At 35.8% G+C, this 21,821-nt stretch overlaps 3 protein-coding genes across 24 annotated transcripts in view; all 3 read right to left on the bottom strand.

Annotated features, from left to right (window-relative positions):
* Nucleotides 1-21,821, bottom strand: part of LOC124359040 (calcium/calmodulin-dependent protein kinase type II alpha chain) — a 393,022-nt gene that overhangs the window by 115,565 nt on the left and 255,636 nt on the right. The window lies entirely within an intron of this gene.
* On the bottom strand, nt 6,091-12,054 carry LOC124359038. Its single transcript, XM_046811399.1, has 2 exons — nt 11,787-12,054; nt 6,091-11,209 (listed from the first exon to the last, which is right to left on the bottom strand). Exon 2 carries the CDS (start codon nt 11,201-11,203, stop codon nt 9,077-9,079), a length of 2,127 nt encoding a protein of 708 aa, XP_046667355.1. The 5' UTR covers nt 11,204-11,209; nt 11,787-12,054; the 3' UTR covers nt 6,091-9,076.
* On the bottom strand, nt 13,135-17,079 carry LOC124359039. Its single transcript, XM_046811400.1, has 2 exons — nt 16,812-17,079; nt 13,135-16,234 (listed from the first exon to the last, which is right to left on the bottom strand). Exon 2 carries the CDS (start codon nt 16,226-16,228, stop codon nt 14,102-14,104), a length of 2,127 nt encoding a protein of 708 aa, XP_046667356.1. The 5' UTR covers nt 16,229-16,234; nt 16,812-17,079; the 3' UTR covers nt 13,135-14,101.

The following is a 21,821-nucleotide window of genomic DNA, read 5'->3' as shown; positions in this document are numbered from 1 at the left end:
CTTTGTATAACCATATTTTATTCAGAAATAACTTTAAACGTATCTAGATTGCTAAACAGATTTTAAGTAATAAAAGAGTACAATGTGACTGAAGAGCGATAAAAACAAACTCCTGTTCGAAAGTCATATAATAATCAGGCAGCATATAATGTAACATCAAAAGAAACGTCGATGTTAATAGATTGATGTAAACAATGATGTAAAGTGATAATAAGTTCTCGTATCCAGCAGAATTATTATCCTATTAACACGTACTTACTCGACGATTGATGGAACAAAACTAAATAATTTAATAATTCATAATACTTCTAGTATTAATGTTTATAATTGTTTTATTTTTGAAAGTTATGCAGAAAGTCACATCACTACTAGACGGCTATAAAACAGAAAGTTACATATCTGGCACAGTTTTACACGTAGAATCGAGTCTTTTACATATTTTCGGACACCCTGTGATCAATTATTTAGGCTCGTTTAACACCTATACTCCGGTGATAAGTGGGTTCTAAACGTTCTGAAGTAACGCCCTGTATCAGACGACGCCACTATCAAATGTACATAACCGATACTCGGGACTCGTTCACGGTGAGATCTAACGCTACATTCTTACACGCAGTCAGGTGTCGATGGGCGCTAATTGTGCGGGAGATAATGAAGCTTTGTCGATGACCGTAATTGAACACGTTTTCGGTAAACCTAGGCCTAACCGGTGTCAACAAATCACTTTGTTCGGGAAAATTGGGGCTTTTCACGAGATTAGAGGGTCGCGCCCGAGACCCAGGGGACTCACGCGGCGACTGCAATTATGGGTATTGAGTAACGACCCCTTGACACTGGTACCGCGGCGCTTGGTACCCCCCTCTCCTCCCACTACACCGCCACCACGCCATGTCCATCCCTCTTCTGCAACATTAATTAGTTTCGCTTCTGACAAACATGGCAGTCGTCACTTACGTCAGGGAGCCGGAAACTGTGAGGAGAAACTCGCAAACAGATTTCCTCTCTCTTCTAGTGAACTGCGATGTTACCAAAGAACAGTTATTCTCGGTTAATAATCATAACACACGGTATACGCTGCAATTTTCAAAGTTAGATTCTTTCTATAGCAAATGCTTCCAGTACCCTGCCAGGAAGGCGCTTTCGTTTACTGAATTCAGGTCGTTAGAAGAAGATATACCTAACTTCCTTGTTTTACTTTCAATTTTGTAAACAAGATGTAGATTTGTGCACTTAACAATACGTTGTTCTTTCTCAAAGTATACACCGATTTAAAAAAAAAATCAAAATGGAACCAATACCAAAATATTAATAATTCAACAGTTTGTCCAGTACGAAGTACAGAATTGCTATTTTCGTATGTAAGAATGCTTGTGTACGATTAGGAACAATCGTAATGAGCAACTAATATCTTGATTGAACTTTGCCATGAACTCAACAAATACTATAGTGCAAAATATACAACATTTAGTGTCGTGGTCTCTTGTTAGCGATAACGTCGCCATTCGTTACTTACGTTATGTCAAACAAATACTAATTGTGTGCATGAAATAGTAATGAGCAACTAATATCTTGATTGAACTTTGCCATGAACTCAGCAAATACTATAGTGCAAAATATACAACATTTAGTGTCGTGGTCTCTTGTTAGCGATAACGTCGCCATTCGTTACTTACGTTATGTCAAACAAACAATAATTGTGTGCATGAAATAGTAATGAGCAACTAATATCTTGATTGAACTTTGCCATGAACTAAACAAATACTATAGTGCAAAATATACAACATTTAGTGTCGTGGTCTCTTGTTAGCGATAACGTCGCCATTCGTTACTTACGTTATGTCAAACAAATACTAATTGTGTGCATGAAATAGTAATGAGCAACTAATATCTTGATTGAACTTTGCCATGAACTCAACAAATACTATAGTGCAAAATATACAACATTTAGTGTCGTGGTCTCTTGTTAGCGATAACGTCGCCATTCGTTACTTACGTTATGTCAAACAAATACTAATTGTGTGCATGAAATAGTAATGAGCAAATAATATCTTGATTGAACTTTGCCATGAACTAAACAAATACTATAGTGCAAAATATACAACATTTAGTGTCGTGGTCTCTTGTTAGCGATAACGTCGCCATTCGTTACTTACGTTATGTCAAACAAATACTAATTGTGTGCATGAAATAGTAATGAGCAACTAATATCTTGATTGAACTTTGCCATGAACTCAACAAATACTATAGTGCAAAATATACAACATTTAGTGTCGTGGTATCTTGTTAGCGATAACGTCGCCATTCGTTACTTACGTTATGTCAAACAAACAATAATTGTGTGCATGAAATAGTAATGAGAAACTAATATCTTGATTGAACTTTGCCATGAACTAAACAAATACTATAGTGCAAAATATACAACATTTAGTGTCATGGTCTCTTGTTAGCGATAACGTCGCCATTCGTTACTTACGTTATGTCAAACAAATACTAATTGTGTGCATGAAATAGTAATGAGCAACTAATATCTTGATTGAACTTTGCCATGAACTCAACAAATACTATAGTGCAAAATATACAACATTTAGTGTCATAGTCTCTTGTTAGCGATAACGCCGCCATTCGTTACTTACGTTATGTCAAACAAATACTAATTGTGTGCATGAAATAGTAATGAGCAACTAATATCTTGATTGAACTTTGCCATGAACTAAACAAATACTATAGTGCAAAATATACAACATTTAGTGTCATGGTCTCTTGTTAGCGATAACGTCGCCATTCGTTACTTACGTTATGTCAAACAAATACTAATTGTGTGCATGAAATAGTAATGAGCAACTAATATCTTGATTGAACTTTGCCATGAACTAAACAAATACTATAGTGCAAAATATACAACATTTAGTGTCATAGTCTCTTGTTAGCGATAACGCCGCCATTCGTTACTTACGTTATGTCAAACAAATACTAATTGTGTGCATGAAATAGTAATGAGCAACTAATATCTTGATTGAACTTTGCCATGAACTAAACAAATACTATAGTGCAAAATATACAACATTTAGTGTCGTGGTCTCTTGTTAGCGATAACGTTGCTATTCGTTACTTACGTTATGTCAAACAAATACTAATTGTGTGCATGAAATAGTAATGAGCAAATAATATCTCGATTGAACTTTGCCATGAACTCAACAAATACTATAGTGCAAAATATACAACATTTAGTGTCGTGGTCTCTTGTTAGCGATAACGTCGCCATTCGTTACTTACGTTATGTCAAACAAACAATAATTGTGTGCATGAAATAGTAATGAGCAACTAATATCTTGATTGAACTTTGCCATGAACTAAACAAATACTATAGTGCAAAATATACAACATTTAGTGTCGTGGTCTCTTGTTAGCGATAACGTCGCCATTCGTTACTTACGTTATGTCAAACAAACAATAATTGTGTGCATGAAATAGTAATGAGCAACTAATATCTTGATTGAACTTTGCCATGAACTCAACAAATACTATAGTGCAAAATATACAACATTTAGTGTCGTGGTCTCTTGTTAGCGATAACGTCGCCATTCGTTACTTACGTTATGTCAAACAAACAATAATTGTGTGCATGAAATAGTAATGAGCAACTAATATCTTGATTGAACTTTGCCATGAACTAAACAAATACTATAGTGCAAAATATACAACATTTAGTGTCGTGGTCTCTTGTTAGCGATAACGTCGCCATTCGTTACTTACGTTATGTCAAACAAATACTAATTGTGTGCATGAAATAGTAATGAGCAACTAATATCTTGATTGAACTATGCCATGAACTCAACAAATACTATAGTGCAAAATATACAACATTTAGTGTCGTGGTCTCTTGTTAGCGATAACGTCGCCATTCGTTACTTACGTTATGTCAAACAAATACTAATTGTGTGCATGAAATAGTAATGAGCAACTAATATCTTGATTGAACTTTGCCATGAACTAAAACAAATACTATAGTGCAAAATATACAACATTTAGTGTCGTGGTCTCTTGTTAGCGATAACGTCGCCATTCGTTACTTACGTTATGTCAAACAAACAATAATTGTGTGCATGAAATAGTAATGAGCAACTAATATCTTGATTGAACTTTGCCATGAACTAAACAAATACTATAGTGCAAAATATACAACATTTAGTGTCGTGGTCTCTTGTTAGCGATAACGTCGCCATTCGTTACTTACGTTATGTCAAACAAAAAATAATTGTGTGCATGAAATAGTAATGAGCAACTAATATCTTGATTGAACTTTGCCATGAACTAAACAAATACTATAGTGCAAAATATACAACATTTAGTGTCGTGGTCTCTTGTTAGCGATAACGTCGCCATTCGTTACTTACGTTATGTCAAACAAATACTAATTGTGTGCATGAAATAGTAATGAGCAACTAATATCTTGATTGAACTATGCCATGAACTCAACAAATACTATAGTGCAAAATATACAACATTTAGTGTCGTGGTCTCTTGTTAGCGATAACGTCGCCATTCGTTACTTACGTTATGTCAAACAAATACTAATTGTGTGCATGAAATAGTAATGAGCAACTAATATCTTGATTGAACTTTGCCATGAACTAAACAAATACTATAGTGCAAAATATACAACATTTAGTGTCGTGGTCTCTTGTTAGCGATAACGTCGCCATTCGTTACTTACGTTATGTCAAACAAACAATAATTGTGTGCATGAAATAGTAATGAGCAACTAATATCTTGATTGAACTTTGCCATGAACTCAACAAATACTATAGTGCAAAATATACAACATTTAGTGTCGTGGTCTCTTGTTAGCGATAACGTCGCCATTCGTTACTTACGTTATGTCAAACAAACAATAATTGTGTGCATGAAATAGTAATGAGAAACGTTGCTTACAAATTTTTATATGATAGTATAATACTGTTATAATTGTTTTATTGTTAAATTGTGTGCATGAAATAGTAATGAGAAACGTTGGTTACAAATTTGTATATGATAGTAAAATATTGTTATAATTGTTTTATTGTTAAATTGCTGCACATAGATAAATTTTACTGGCAAAAGTGTGCGAAAAAATATATTTAAATTTCGCTAAAACTACACATGTAGGCTATTCCCTCTCATTTAAACGTCCTACACTGCCAGGCGAATATGGAGAGAAAGAGAGAGATATATACTGAAATATTACTGTAGCGGAAGTAACTGGTAACGGAAGTAATGAGTCCTGACGTCGAAGTGGCAGAGTAATGTAAAACGCAACTTACAGCCTTTAGGAATATGAAATATATGTATAAAGAATGAAGACGTGTGGAAAGAATAATGCATCAGATTCGCACACAGTGTCACGTACCAGAAACGTATTCAATTGAAGGGAGTATCAGTTATGCATATCAAACCCTGCACTGTGCACTGCCACCTGGCTCAGATACACGTGAGTCCAAATCTCATTTCACACATTTTAAATTGAGGTAAATTATTTATTGGATTACTAGCAGTTACCCGCGGCTCCACATACAATTTCGAAGGCTTTGAGTGAATTATATTTTCGACGTCGATGTTGAGTTTGCCTTGTGTGACACGATCAAGACAATATGTCAAAAAGTATCTATATATGGTCAAAATTTATTCCGTTCTTAGTATTTTGCGTGCTACAATAGACTTTATATCTAAGTTAAGGTCTGGAAAGCTTACCTCTGTCAGAAGACAACTAAAATGGGTTTTATAACAGTATTTAAATGTATAGTAAATATTGATAGCAACTCTGTCTTTGATATCTGCATTACAGTACTGACCAAGTACTACATACTTAATATTTGCTCAAATGTACAGTGAACAGTGTATATTTACTAACAATTTTAATTTTCTTAGTTTACTAACAATTTTAATTTTCTTAGTTTACTAACAATTTTAATCTTCTTTCCCGCGCTCGACAATGGTTGCAGACAAATTTAAATAAAAATTCTGTTACTATGAAGCTTACTCTATGCTTTCACGCTAACGTAAATGTAAACAAGTTGAAAATAGTGTTTAAATTAATGAAAAATATGGGTGTGTTGTTATATAACAATATTTACACAAGATAGATGATTATATTTAAGAGGTTCTTTTAATCAATACGATTATATATAAAAATCGGTCTTTTTTTACTTACCTGATTTTTGTGTGAACTTTTACGATATTTTAATAGTTATTCTGCTATTCGGAGGAGAGATAAATCCCATAAATTAGATATACTTATAACCAGTACAGCTATTTTTTAGTTTATAATCAGATTTTTTTCTGTATTGGATTATACTGCAAACCATGAATCCATATTCCAACAGAAACTTGATAACCGATGGGATATCGTAGCAGATATGTTTTACATAGTGAAATATTCACATGAATCGAACAGGTTCTTAAAATTCACACAAACTTGACAGGTCCTTAAAATTTACATGAATCAATCCGACAGATTCTTTAAATTTACATGAATAAAACAGATCCTTAAAATACACATCAATACTACAAGTCCTTAAAAATTCACATGAATCCGATAGCTCGTTAAAATGACGTCATTGTCTGCCGGTACTTGCTATAACGCTTGAGAGAAAGGTCCTGGTAACTTGAAACTTGTTATTCTCTCGGTCCACGGAAGAAATCAAAGCACGATTTTGGAGTCAAAGGTACTGGGACAGCAGTTTGCACAATAAGCTCAAAGAGCTATCAGTAACCGTGTTGGCAACGAGAAAACTGAATAACAAAAAGGCAAACACTGTGAAAGTTAATGACACTTTTCAGTACGATATGGAAACACGCGATGGAGCTATTTTGTTGGATTGGTTGGTTTCATAAAAAGATAGAACATTTTAATTTAACAATGTCGTCTTAATTACAAAGTAAACGGCAAAAGGTGCTCTTACCTTCTAACACTGCAGACTTTCGTTAGGTCCTGTTGAATCCTTCGATACTACGTTGTAACTATTGGTTAATTTATAATACTTTGCGGCCAAACGTAATGGAAACATAACTGTTGGTCCACAGGTTAATGGATAGAGAAAGCTTCTCATACCTAACTACGCATGGTAAAATAAGGCATCTTTTAGAATTTGTACCTTTACAAAAAGTCATTTAACTGAATTAGTTGCACTTCACTAGACAGTCAGCACCGTCTCCATAATGAATTAAAGACATCAAAGTCAGAGAAAAGATCCATACGCATGACAATGTAAAAAGTAGTGCTAGCAAAGCCTAACTTTTAATTTATAAGAGAAATTTGCATTAAGGCTCAGATCCCTTGGGACAACTGAGGAAAGCTCGCCAGAAAAGAGTAAAGGGCGATTCTCATTTACCTAATAGAGACAAATAACGCCGGGCAAAAACCTCAGCCCGGGCTCTCGACTCTACCGACAATTTATCATACCAAAGTACACACTTAACTGAGAGAAGCTGACCCACGGATATAGCTACATTATCTGCTGGACCCTTAGCTGTACTACACAGGTGAATTATTTTCACAATTTGTCTTGGCATAAACCTTAGCCCGGAGTTCATCTAGTACTGTTACTCTGGAAACTCGCTATTCTGGATCGTCGGTCTAGTACTATTACTCTGGGTCGTCGGTCAAGTACTGTTACCCTGGATCGTTGGTCTAGTACTGTTACCCTGGATCGTTGGTCTAGTACTATTCCTCTGGATGGTGGGTCTGTCTAATGCTGTTACTCTCGATGATCGGCCTAGTAGCGTTACTCTGGATGATTGATCTACTACTGTTACTCTGGATGATTGATCTAGTACTGTTACACTGGATCGTTGGTCTAGTACTGTTACACTGGATGATTGATCTAGTACTGTTACTCTGGAAGATTGATCTAGTACTTTTACTCTGGATGGTGGGTCTGTCTAATGCTGTTACTTTCGATGATCGGCCTAGTAGCGTTACTCTGGATGATTGATCTAGTACTGTTACTCTGGATGATTGATCTAGTACTGTTACTGTGGTTGAATGATCTAGTACTATTCCTCTGGATTGTGGGTCTGTCTAATGCTGTTACTCTCGATGATCGGGCTAGTACTGTTACTCTGGATGGTGGGTCTGTCTAATGCTGTTACTCTCGATGATCGGCCTAGTAGCGTTACTCTGGATGATTGATCTAGTACAATTCCTCTGGATGGTGGGTCTGTCTAATGCTGTTACTCTCGATGATCGGCCTAGTACCGTTACTCTGGAAGATTGATCTAGTACTATTCCTCTGGATGGTGGGTCTGTCTAATGCTGTTACTCTCGATGATCGGCCTAGTAGCGTTACTCTGGATGATTGATCTAGTACTGTTACTCTGGACGATTGATCTAGCCCTGGATCGTTGGTCTAGTACTGTTACACTAGATGATTGATCTAGTACTGTTACTCTGGAAGATTGATCTAGTACTTTTACTCTGGAAGATTGATCTAGTACTGTTACACTGGATGATTGATCTAGTACTGTTACTCTGGATGATTGATCTAGTACTGTTACACTGGATGATTGATGTAGTACTGTTACTCTGGATGATTGATCTAGTAGCGTTACTCTGGATGATTGATCTAGTACTGTTACTCTGGATGACTGATCTAGTACTGTTACTGTGGTTGATTGATCTAGTACTGTTACCCTGGATCGTTGGTCTAGTACTATTCCTCTGGATGACTGATCTACCTTTGAACACTTTTTGAAAAAATATTTTTGTATTTTTTTAAATTAATTATTTTGATAAACAAGCATGGGGACATTGATCTTTAGACTATTATGCAACAAATTACTTAAATTAATGTTAATAATCTTCAAAATATCTAGGCTAAAAAAAAAAAAAAATTAAAGTTCACTGCATGTTGTTCAAATGTACCCCACTAAGGGGTACATTTGAACAAGTCTGGGGTAGGTTTGAACAAGGACGGGGTGGATTTGAACATTGGATAATTAGTAAAGAAAAACTAAGGAAATACACAAAAACATTTTATTCATAGTGTGCACTAATCAAAGGTACATTACAGATTGTGTAAACAAAATTTAGGTTCAACTTCTACTTTTTTAACATTGAGTATTTTGATCGAATTCTCCTTTTACACTTGTCGTCGATGAGAAAGGGTCCATTTCCAATCAAAGGTACTGGCCCGTAAAAAAGATATTTATTTTCTATCACTTGAACATCATCATGTTTTGGCCACTCATATGAATCTCCAAGTCCTTCTTTCAAAAACTTAATTTTAGAAAATCCTTCATCCGGGAAATCAACCACCCTTCCTAAATACCAACTTATATCATAAAATACAGCATAGTATTTTTCAAGCATCGGACATATTTTTACTTGTTTAGACAGGTTAGGCCTATCGAAGTTGTCATCTTCTTCAGAGCTCTCCACCCAGTCTGATTCTCCACTTTCCATATAAATTGGGTCAGGATCGTCACAGTCAGACTCGTATGAAATAGATTTATGCTTATTTGTTTTTCTTCTTTTGTTATGTCCTGATTTTTTGTTTTTTTCTGGTAAATCTAATTTTCTTTTTGCCTTTATGTCACGCTGCTTCCTTAGTTCTTCTTTTTTCTGTTTTTCTAAAAGCTTTCTTTTGATTTCTTCTTCCAACCGAATTTTTTCTGGAGTGGCCGTAATTATTTTCGATTTTCCTGGTTCTCTTCCTTTTTTACATTCTACTGAAGATTTTGCCTGCAGCTGGGGATAAGGCCTAACAACCTCTGGACTAGGAGACACTGCTACGGTTTTGTTTAAAATCCCATCATTTAGGCTTTCATTTTCAATTGATGTTGAACCTGTAGGCCTAGCATTAGATGTACCTTGGCTGTAATTTTCATTTTCGCGTCCTAGATTAGAAGATTTCGTAGTGTCAGGTGTAGGCGTACTAGAGGTTATCATCGCTTCAGAAAATGGGAAATCTTCATCAGTAAACACAGTTGTAGAATATGGCCATATTCCACACTCCTCAAATCCTTTTAAGATATTCTTCCTTGTAAATGCTAAATTAAAAGCTTTTGATGCCAACCCAGCTAAATCATGAATTGAGAGTTTAGATCCGGGGTTGTTTGTTAGCCAGTTATTTTGAACTGTGGCTAAGTTTTGTTTAAATGGTCCTAAAATTGAAACATCTAGAGGTTGGACACGATGGCTACAATGAGGAGGTATTGTCACAATACAAATACCATTATCTCTTGCGTATAATATTGCATCCAGAGTGCAATGGGATTCGTGGTTGTCGAGAATCAACAAAACTGGTGATTCTTTTGAGCAGTGGCTGTACTTCACAAAGTGCTCCAGCACTTTGAGGAACAAAGCATTAGTGATCCACCCACTAGTAGGGGAGTTAACAAATCCTAAGCTTCCACTGATAGCACCTACCATTAAACTGTCATGTAGTCTAGCTCGGGGAAATATGAAAACTGGAGGAATGGTATTGCCTGCCGCATTAACAGTAGCAACCATTGTAATAAGGCTGCCTCTTTCTCCAGACACAACTTGGCCTACTTGTTTAGTGCCTTTTTTAGCTACAACATTTGGGGCTTGCACGACAGTTTTAATCCCAGTTTCATCAAGATTGTAAATGTCACTCGGAGAAAATTTGTGTTTTTTGTAAACATCATCTAAGTTTTTTTGAAATTCTTCAATGTTTTTCCGATTGAAACCTAATGTTCTAGCTAAGCTTGTGTTTTCAGGTTTTCTCAGTGATAAATCTTTATGTCTTTTCATAAAACCTTTCAACCAATCTAAACCAGCTGTTTTATTATCTTCCCATTTTTTTGGACATCGGCCCAATTTTTCTGCATACTGAAATGCAAGAGCTCTAATGATTTTGTACGTGAGACCATAGTTCATCGCAGAACATGTAATAATATATTCTTCTAGCATTTTTTCTTCTTGAGCTGAAAATACTTGGTTAGAAGTGTACTTGCTATTAAATGTTAAAAGGGGTGCGGGTGCTGAAGGGACTCGGATATCAGTGTGCTCAGATGGTAAATTTGTCTTTAGAAGAGCCTTTGCTTTTTTTATTCGATAGAATAACATGGTATGAACCAAGCCAAACGATTCTGCTGCTTGACGTATTGGGACGTTTTTTTCCAAAACAAGCTTAACAGCTTCCTCCACATCTCGCTCATTTATCTCTGGGCCCACTTTTTTCTTGATGTAGTTTCTAACCATTGTAACCTGAAACAATACAAAGTGAGTTATTACCTAAACATAATGTAAGTTAGTAATTTATTGTTTTAGTAGGCCAAGGCCTACAATGTAAGATCAAATTAGGTTTGTTTCAATATTAGGCTGCTGATATCAAATTTTTTTTAATGAAGAGATTTAAGACGTAAGACGACTTGTGTGTTTTAATGTAAGAAAAGTACTAGATTTAAAAATATAAACATGGAACTAATACAAAAAATAGGCCTCATGCTTATTCTATCTTGATGATAGCCTACCATTATATGTTCTAGGTTTAAAACAATTCTCTTAATATTTATAATTTCCAGTAAAAAATAAAATAAATAAATTGTTTAACTTGTACAAATGCTAATAAATAACCTAAAAAATTCGGCTTTCTTATATTTTACCTTTTTTTACAAAACCAGTAACTTTTATGAATAATTTTAGAATGTTCAAATGTACCCCCCAATGTTTGTTCAAATGTACCCCACATGTCACAGTAGAAGAAACTGATTTTTTTCTTAGTTAGTTGAACAGATTATCTTATGTTATTATATTCAAAAAATTGCTCAATAAATGTACTTACCTTAGAATATAAGGTTGGTCAATTCTTCAATTCTTTCTTCCGCTGACAGTCTTACAACTCAAAACTCAAAAGTTTACAAAATGTGGCTAAAACCTAACCTATCTGGCACTGAATACAAAGGTTAAAAGAAATGGAGAGAAACAGGTGTACTAGGTCATACAGATGAGAAGAAGAAGTAGAAAAAAAATCAGGCAGTTAGCTCATCAAATGGCGGGAAATTTAAACTTGTTCAAATGTGCCCCCAGTTCAAAGGTACCCCCCTCTCCCCTACTGTTACTCTGGATGATTGATCTAGTACTGTTACAATGGATGATTGATCTAGTACTGTTACACTGGATGATTGATCTAGTACTGTTACTCTGGATGATTGATCTAGTACTGTTACACTGGATGATTGATCTAGTACTGTTACACTGGATGATTGATCTAGTACTGTTACTGTGGTTGATTGATCTAGTACTGTTACTCTGGATGATTGATCTAGTACTGTTACTCTGGATGACTGATCTAGTACTGTTACACTGGATGATTGATCTAGTACTGGTACTCTGGATGATTGATCTAGTACTGTTACTCTGGTTGATTGATCTAGTACTGTTACACTGGATGATTGATCTAGTACTGTTACTCTGGATGACTGATCTAGTACTGTTACTGTGGTTGATTGATCTAGTACTGTTACTCTGGATGATTGATCTAGTACTGTTACACTGGATGATTGATCTAGTACTGTTACACTGGATGATTGATCTAGTACTGTTACTCTGGATGATTGATCTAGTACTGTTACTCTGGATGACTGATCTAGTACTGTTACACTGGATGATTGATCTAGTACTGGTACTCTGGATGATTGATCTAGTACTGTTACTCTGGTTGATTGATCTAGTACTGTTACACTGGATGATTGATCTAGTACTGGTACTCTGGATGATTGATCTAGTACTGTTACTCTGGTTGATTGATCTAGTACTGTTACTCTGGATGATTGATCTAGTACTGTTACACTGGATGATTGATCTAGTACTGTTACTGTGGTTGATTGATCTAGTACTGTTACTCTGGATGATTGATCTAGTACTTTTACCCTGGATGATTGATCTAGTACTGTTACTCTAGAAGAGATGTTGTCCAGTCCCGAATCGTGGAACGCTGTCGCTGCGTTCTGCAAGAGGGTGCTAAAGCAAAAAAGAAGAGAGCAGCTATAAAGCACCAGAATAGCTCATGCTGGTGGATTTTAGAATGAAGTAATGCCCATTGGGCGAACGATGGCACCCTCTTGAAGTAGTTGCAGAGATGCGTTCCCGAGAGGGTTTCCAATGCCTGGACCGGTAGGTTTTTAGTGGGTGAGAGTCCCACACACCAGGGCGAACACCTGTCCCTGACGGTGCATAATGCATTTTCCTATCGTAAAAAAAAGTACTGTTACTCTGGACGATTGATCTAGTACCGTTACTCTGGATGATTGATCTAGTACTGTTACTTTGGAAGATTGATCTAGTACTGTTACTCTGGATGATTGATTTAGTACTGTTACACTGGATGATTGATCTAGTACTGTTACTCTGGATGATTGATCTAGTACTGTTACTCTGGACGATTGATCTAGCCCTGGATCGTTGGTCTAGTACTGTTACACTAGATGATTGATCTAGTACTGTTACTCTGGAAGATTGATCTAGTACTTTTACTCTGGAAGATTGATCTAGTACTGTTACACTGGATGATTGATCTAGTACTGTTACTCTGGATGATTGATCTAGTACTGTTACACTGGATGATTGATGTAGTACTGTTACTCTGGATGATTGATCTAGTAGCGTTACTCTGGATGATTGATCTAGTACTGTTACTCTGGATGACTGATCTAGTACTGTTACTGTGGTTGATTGATCTAGTACTGTTACCCTGGATCGTTGGTCTAGTACTATTCCTCTGGATGACTGATCTACCTTTGAACACTTTTTGAAAAAATATTTTTGTATTTTTTTAAATTAATTATTTTGATAAACAAGCATGGGGACATTGATCTTTAGACTATTATGCAACAAATTACTTAAATTAATGTTAATAATCTTCAAAATATCTAGGCTAAAAAAAAAAAAAATTAAAGTTCACTGCATGTTGTTCAAATGTACCCCACTAAGGGGTACATTTGAACAAGTCTGGGGTAGGTTTGAACAAGGACGGGGTGGATTTGAACATTGGATAATTAGTAAAGAAAAACTAAGGAAATACACAAAAACATTTTATTCATAGTGTGCACTAATCAAAGGTACATTACAGATTGTGTAAACAAAATTTAGGTTCAACTTCTACTTTTTTAACATTGAGTATTTTGATCGAATTCTCCTTTTACACTTGTCGTCGATGAGAAAGGGTCCATTTCCAATCAAAGGTACTGGCCCGTAAAAAAGATATTTATTTTCTATCACTTGAACATCATCATGTTTTGGCCACTCATATGAATCTCCAAGTCCTTCTTTCAAAAACTTAATTTTAGAAAATCCTTCATCCGGGAAATCAACCACCCTTCCTAAATACCAACTTATATCATAAAATACAGCATAGTATTTTTCAAGCATCGGACATATTTTTACTTGTTTAGACAGGTTAGGCCTATCGAAGTTGTCATCTTCTTCAGAGCTCTCCACCCAGTCTGATTCTCCACTTTCCATATAAATTGGGTCAGGATCGTCACAGTCAGACTCGTATGAAATAGATTTATGCTTATTTGTTTTTCTTCTTTTGTTATGTCCTGATTTTTTGTTTTTTTCTGGTAAATCTAATTTTCTTTTTGCCTTTATGTCACGCTGCTTCCTTAGTTCTTCTTTTTTCTGTTTTTCTAAAAGCTTTCTTTTGATTTCTTCTTCCAACCGAATTTTTTCTGGAGTGGCCGTAATTATTTTCGATTTTCCTGGTTCTCTTCCTTTTTTACATTCTACTGAAGATTTTGCCTGCAGCTGGGGATAAGGCCTAACAACCTCTGGACTAGGAGACACTGCTACGGTTTTGTTTAAAATCCCATCATTTAGGCTTTCATTTTCAATTGATGTTGAACCTGTAGGCCTAGCATTAGATGTACCTTGGCTGTAATTTTCATTTTCGCGTCCTAGATTAGAAGATTTCGTAGTGTCAGGTGTAGGCGTACTAGAGGTTATCATCGCTTCAGAAAATGGGAAATCTTCATCAGTAAACACAGTTGTAGAATATGGCCATATTCCACACTCCTCAAATCCTTTTAAGATATTCTTCCTTGTAAATGCTAAATTAAAAGCTTTTGATGCCAACCCAGCTAAATCATGAATTGAGAGTTTAGATCCGGGGTTGTTTGTTAGCCAGTTATTTTGAACTGTGGCTAAGTTTTGTTTAAATGGTCCTAAAATTGAAACATCTAGAGGTTGGACACGATGGCTACAATGAGGAGGTATTGTCACAATACAAATACCATTATCTCTTGCGTATAATATTGCATCCAGAGTGCAATGGGATTCGTGGTTGTCGAGAATCAACAAAACTGGTGATTCTTTTGAGCAGTGGCTGTACTTCACAAAGTGCTCCAGCACTTTGAGGAACAAAGCATTAGTGATCCACCCACTAGTAGGGGAGTTAACAAATCCTAAGCTTCCACTGATAGCACCTACCATTAAACTGTCATGTAGTCTAGCTCGGGGAAATATGAAAACTGGAGGAATGGTATTGCCTGCCGCATTAACAGTAGCAACCATTGTAATAAGGCTGCCTCTTTCTCCAGACACAACTTGGCCTACTTGTTTAGTGCCTTTTTTAGCTACAACATTTGGGGCTTGCACGACAGTTTTAATCCCAGTTTCATCAAGATTGTAAATGTCACTCGGAGAAAATTTGTGTTTTTTGTAAACATCATCTAAGTTTTTTTGAAATTCTTCAATGTTTTTCCGATTGAAACCTAATGTTCTAGCTAAGCTTGTGTTTTCAGGTTTTCTCAGTGATAAATCTTTATGTCTTTTCATAAAACCTTTCAACCAATCTAAACCAGCTGTTTTATTATCTTCCCATTTTTTTGGACATCGGCCCAATTTTTCTGCATACTGAAATGCAAGAGCTCTAATGATTTTGTACGTGAGACCATAGTTCATCGCAGAACATGTAATAATATATTCTTCTAGCATTTTTTCTTCTTGAGCTGAAAATACTTGGTTAGAAGTGTACTTGCTATTAAATGTTAAAAGGGGTGCGGGTGCTGAAGGGACTCGGATATCAGTGTGCTCAGATGGTAAATTTGTCTTTAGAAGAGCCTTTGCTTTTTTTATTCGATAGAATAACATGGTATGAACCAAGCCAAACGATTCTGCTGCTTGACGTATTGGGACGTTTTTTTCCAAAACAAGCTTAACAGCTTCCTCCACATCTCGCTCATTTATCTCTGGGCCCACTTTTTTCTTGATGTAGTTTCTAACCATTGTAACCTGAAACAATACAAAGTGAGTTATTACCTAAACATAATGTAAGTTAGTAATTTATTGTTTTAGTAGGCCAAGGCCTACAATGTAAGATCAAATTAGGTTTGTTTCAATATTAGGCTGCTGATATCAAATTTTTTTTAATGAAGAGATTTAAGACGTAAGACGACTTGTGTGTTTTAATGTAAGAAAAGTACTAGATTTAAAAATATAAACATGGAACTAATACAAAAAATAGGCCTCATGCTTATTCTATCTTGATGATAGCCTACCATTATATGTTCTAGGTTTAAAACAATTCTCTTAATATTTATAATTTCCAGTAAAAAATAAAATAAATAAATTGTTTAACTTGTACAAATGCTAATAAATAACCTAAAAAATTCGGCTTTCTTATATTTTACCTTTTTTTACAAAACCAGTAACTTTTATGAATAATTTTAGAATGTTCAAATGTACCCCCCAATGTTTGTTCAAATGTACCCCACATGTCACAGTAGAAGAAACTGATTTTTTTCTTAGTTAGTTGAACAGATTATCTTATGTTATTATATTCAAAAAATTGCTCAATAAATGTACTTACCTTAGAATATAAGGTTGGTCAATTCTTCAATTCTTTCTTCCGCTGACAGTCTTACAACTCAAAACTCAAAAGTTTACAAAATGTGGCTAAAACCTAACCTATCTGGCACTGAATACAAAGGTTAAAAGAAATGGAGAGAAACAGGTGTACTAGGTCATACAGATGAGAAGAAGAAGTAGAAAAAAAATCAGGCAGTTAGCTCATCAAATGGCGGGAAATTTAAACTTGTTCAAATGTGCCCCCAGTTCAAAGGTACCCCCCTCTCCCCTACTGTTACTCTGGATGATTGATCTAGTACTGTTACAATGGATGATTGATCTAGTACTGTTACACTGGATGATTGATCTAGTACTGTTACTCTGGATGATTGATCTAGTACTGTTACACTGGATGATTGATCTAGTACTGTTACACTGGATGATTGATCTAGTACTGTTACTGTGGTTGATTGATCTAGTACTGTTACTCTGGATGATTGATCTAGTACTGTTACTCTGGATGACTGATCTAGTACTGTTACACTGGATGATTGATCTAGTACTGGTACTCTGGATGATTGATCTAGTACTGTTACTCTGGTTGATTGATCTAGTACTGTTACACTGGATGATTGATCTAGTACTGTTACTCTGGATGACTGATCTAGTACTGTTACTGTGGTTGATTGATCTAGTACTGTTACTCTGGATGATTGATCTAGTACTGTTACACTGGATGATTGATCTAGTACTGTTACACTGGATGATTGATCTAGTACTGTTACTCTGGATGATTGATCTAGTACTGTTACTCTGGATGACTGATCTAGTACTGTTACACTGGATGATTGATCTAGTACTGGTACTCTGGATGATTGATCTAGTACTGTTACTCTGGTTGATTGATCTAGTACTGTTACACTGGATGATTGATCTAGTACTGGTACTCTGGATGATTGATCTAGTACTGTTACTCTGGTTGATTGATCTAGTACTGTTACTCTGGATGATTGATCTAGTACTGTTACACTGGATGATTGATCTAGTACTGTTACTGTGGTTGATTGATCTAGTACTTTTACCCTGGATGATTGATCTAGTACTGTTACTCTAGAAGAGATGTTGTCCAGTCCCGAATCGTGGAACGCTGTCGCTGCGTTCTGCAAGAGGGTGCTAAAGCAAAAAAGAAGAGAGCAGCTATAAAGCACCAGAATAGCTCATGCTGGTGGATTTTAGAATGAAGTAATGCCCATTGGGCGAACGATGGCACCCTCTTGAAGTAGTTGCAGAGATGCGTTCCCGAGAGGGTTTCCAATGCCTGGACCGGTAGGTTTTTAGTGGGTGAGAGTCCCACACACCAGGGCGAACACCTGTCCCTGACGGTGCATAATGCATTTTCCTATCGTAAAAAAAAGTACTGTTACTCTGGACGATTGATCTAGTACCGTTACTCTGGATGATTGATCTAGTACTGTTACTTTGGAAGATTGATCTAGTACTGTTACTCTGGATGATTGATTTAGTACTGTTACACTGGATGATTGATCTAGTACTGTTACACTGGATGATTGATCTAGTACTGTTACTCTAGATGACTGATCTAGTACTGTTATTTTGGTTGATTGATATAGTACTGTTACTCTGGATGATTGATCTAGTACTGTTACTCTGGAAGATTGATCTAGTACTGTTAGTCAGAAAGATTAGTCTAGTATTGTTACTCTGGATGATTGGTCTAATAGTGTTATTCTGGATGATCTGCCTGGTACTGTTACTTTAGATGATAGGTCTGGTATTTTTACTATAGATGATTTATTGGTATAGTATTCTAAATTTGGATGATTGATTTAGTATTGTTTTTCTGAGAAATCAATCTAGTATTGTTACCATGAATGATCGGACTAGAACTGTTACTTATATAGCTTTATAAAGTAACTATTTTTGAAAAATGTTGTTTACAGTGCTTTTAATTAAAATCTAATAATTGTTTTAATGGATACCCTATATGTGATATAGTAGCTGGGTTGCATATGGGTTTTAATCATAATTCTATTCGTACTTCCGTTATATGATCAGGACATCTTAAATGAATCATTCTGTAAAATCAAAATCTTACACATTGCACGTATATTTCTATAATTCAAATGATTAGTTATTATTGTAGAACTATATTTCCTTCAATGTATTATTCATTTTTTGTAGTATTTATTGAAATATTTGTAGAGTGTTTTTATTTATTTATTCTATGTTCTATACTATAAATTTTGTTCTTTATGGGACATTTTATAAAATGTTATACTACTTCGTAGGGTAATACAGTTCATACTTCTTTTTACAATTACATAATAGAGATAAACTAACTTATTTCTGCCCTTTATGCGTCTGTGTTTTTAAATTGTGGTTTTGATAACCCATCTTCTAATTCGTATAATTATAAAACAGTACATAATTATATGCCGGACTGTATTTAAGTTACTTAAAACTCCATTGAGTGCTGAAAACATTTGCTATATTTACACGTTTAAACTAGCAAATTGTTTATACATTTACACCAAAAGTATGTAAAATAGCAAAATGCTCTCTAAAAACAGAGTGTTTAACATATGGACAGCATTAAACCAAAAATAACGATATCATGCTAAAATATATTCCAGTAAATAAAAACTATATAATAGTTTGATCAAAAAAGCACGCTAAAAAGAATCTAAATGAATAACATTGCAGTCTAAGCTGCAGAGAAATAGGGATTTTTGGTATATCTCAGTTCCTCCAGGAAACGATAAAAGGAGAGAAAAGAAATGTGCTGTAATAGGAAGGGAGTGTCGGTCTCAGCTAAGAAAGGAGACACATTACTTTACTAGCTGCGGCCAGGGCTGTGTGGCTTGTGAGAAATGGCGTCACTAACAATGAGAGTCACTTCCACTTTCTGTGGCTGTTTCAGATTAGTCTGTTACTGTTCATCACATTGCTCCAGGCTAGACACAGATGTCCCCTTGTCCTCCCCTGCCACACACCAGCTATCAGGGAGTGCTAAAATAGTTCAATAGTAGCCGTTGCGTTTTAATCCCCCCCGTAGAGACACCCCGCGCCCTACACTATTGCCAGTTTTACGTGTATGAAACATTACTGATCCGACTGCATGGAACAGCTGATGTGGCAACACCGCCTCAAGTGTCATCGGACTACTTTGGTGCGGCCTACTATAGTTACTCGTACTATACCAAAGCTTTGGTTGACTATGGTCTCCCTACGGCTAAAAGGTGTGCAATCCAAAATTAATTGAAGCTATCGGTCTTGGCAGGTTCCTCATTGAGTGATCTCTTCCCGATCGTGGTAACGATACGGATGATCTTCAAGATATATGATTTTGAGAGCCGTGCAGTTTGTCAGGATTCTGCATACGTTTTCCATCTCAGCATACCGACCCGTAAGTGGGGAAACATCCTATCGCCAATTGAAACAAAAAGAACTTAAAGGCCGATTATTTTTACCGTTATTCACCCCCGATGTACTATTTATGTACGTGCTGGAAAATACTATAACAGTGACAATGCGAGATCTGCAGCTTCGCGGACTCTGACAACATGTTTATGTACAGATATCCTAATTTATTGCCATACTTCAGGAAGATGTAACCACCAAATGTATGTAGCGAGTAACACCTATTATTGTACGATGTACATGTTTCAGATTTATCCCTCCTTACGCGTCTTTGATGTATTCGTGAGACGAATTATTAGAATTTAGTCATTCAAAACCACACCGTGCCTGTCCAAACATTGCGTAATAATCAAGCGTTTCTTATTACAAAATGTCGAGTCAGTTGGGAAGTGGTCGACCTTTAAAGTGGTCGTGCTCGCTTATGCCTTGACGGATTCCATTGAAACTAGTGCCGTTGGAATTGCAATACAATTCTCCAAATATTTGGTGTCTAGTACATTTTTTACAACAGACGCCATTTTGATAATACTAAAGAAAATAACATTTTTTTATTTTCATATTCCCTATTAAAACCTATGTGCCAAATTCGGTTTCATTAGCTTTACTAATTTTAGAGATAATAATTTGTTAATAAAAATACAAAATGGCGGCTAACGGCTAAACGAAGTGGAAATTGGAAAAAGGTTATTCTTCAATTTTTGCTTAGAATCACGCACAAACTTTGAAAGTACATAGTCAGCCCAACCTTTTTGTTACACCCTGTATATTGTTCTAAAAATAGTAGTACTATCCTATACAGTTTTAGTGCATTTCAAAACAGTTATACTTACGCGGTTATTCCCTTAAATAATTCTACCCAATAAAGAAATCCGGAATATAGTAGCCAAATGGTTCAATATATTCATTTCGGGGTCATGAAAGAGCAATTTAAGTTCGGAAACTTCGTAAAGAAAATAATACTAAGTACTGAATGAAAGAATTTCCGCTTCGACTACTTCAGCCGGAAAGTTCCACAGCTGAAAATCCGATATGACCCATCAAACTGGAGAAGTTATTGCTGAGGAAATCACTTGAATCTCATCAAAGTGAATGTTTCCAAGTAGTCAATAACTTTCAGATTGCTAATTAACGTTAGAAAGGATTTGGACGGATTCGACTTGGCAAGATTCAATAAATCAAAGTTTTGTTCTTGAAGTTCAGCTAATTTTTGGCACAATTGTCTACGGTGATAAGATTTTATCGTTAAAAAAGCGCTCCACTGCCACGTGATCGAACAAAGCCAGGGGTTTATTACACTCGCTGAAAATGTATATTCCATTTTACCATTTAATGGAACATGAACGCATCACAATTAGATGTGTGATCCGTGAGTGCGACTGTGTACAAAAGCGCTCCACTGCCACGTGATCGAACAAAGCCAGGGGTTTATTACACTCGCTGAAAATGTATATTCCATTTTACCATTTAATGGAACATGAACGCATCACAATTAGATGTGTGATCCGTGAGTGCGACTGTGTACAAAAGCGCTCCACTGCCACGTGATCGAACAAAGCCAGGGGTTTATTACACTCGCTGAAAATGTATATTC

Source organism: Homalodisca vitripennis, chromosome 4 (genome assembly GCF_021130785.1).
Source record: "Homalodisca vitripennis isolate AUS2020 chromosome 4, UT_GWSS_2.1, whole genome shotgun sequence".
Classification (NCBI taxonomy): domain Eukaryota; kingdom Metazoa; phylum Arthropoda; class Insecta; order Hemiptera; family Cicadellidae; genus Homalodisca; species Homalodisca vitripennis.
The sequence above is the reverse complement of the archived record's forward strand: the minus strand, read 5'-3'. Positions and strand labels throughout refer to the sequence as shown.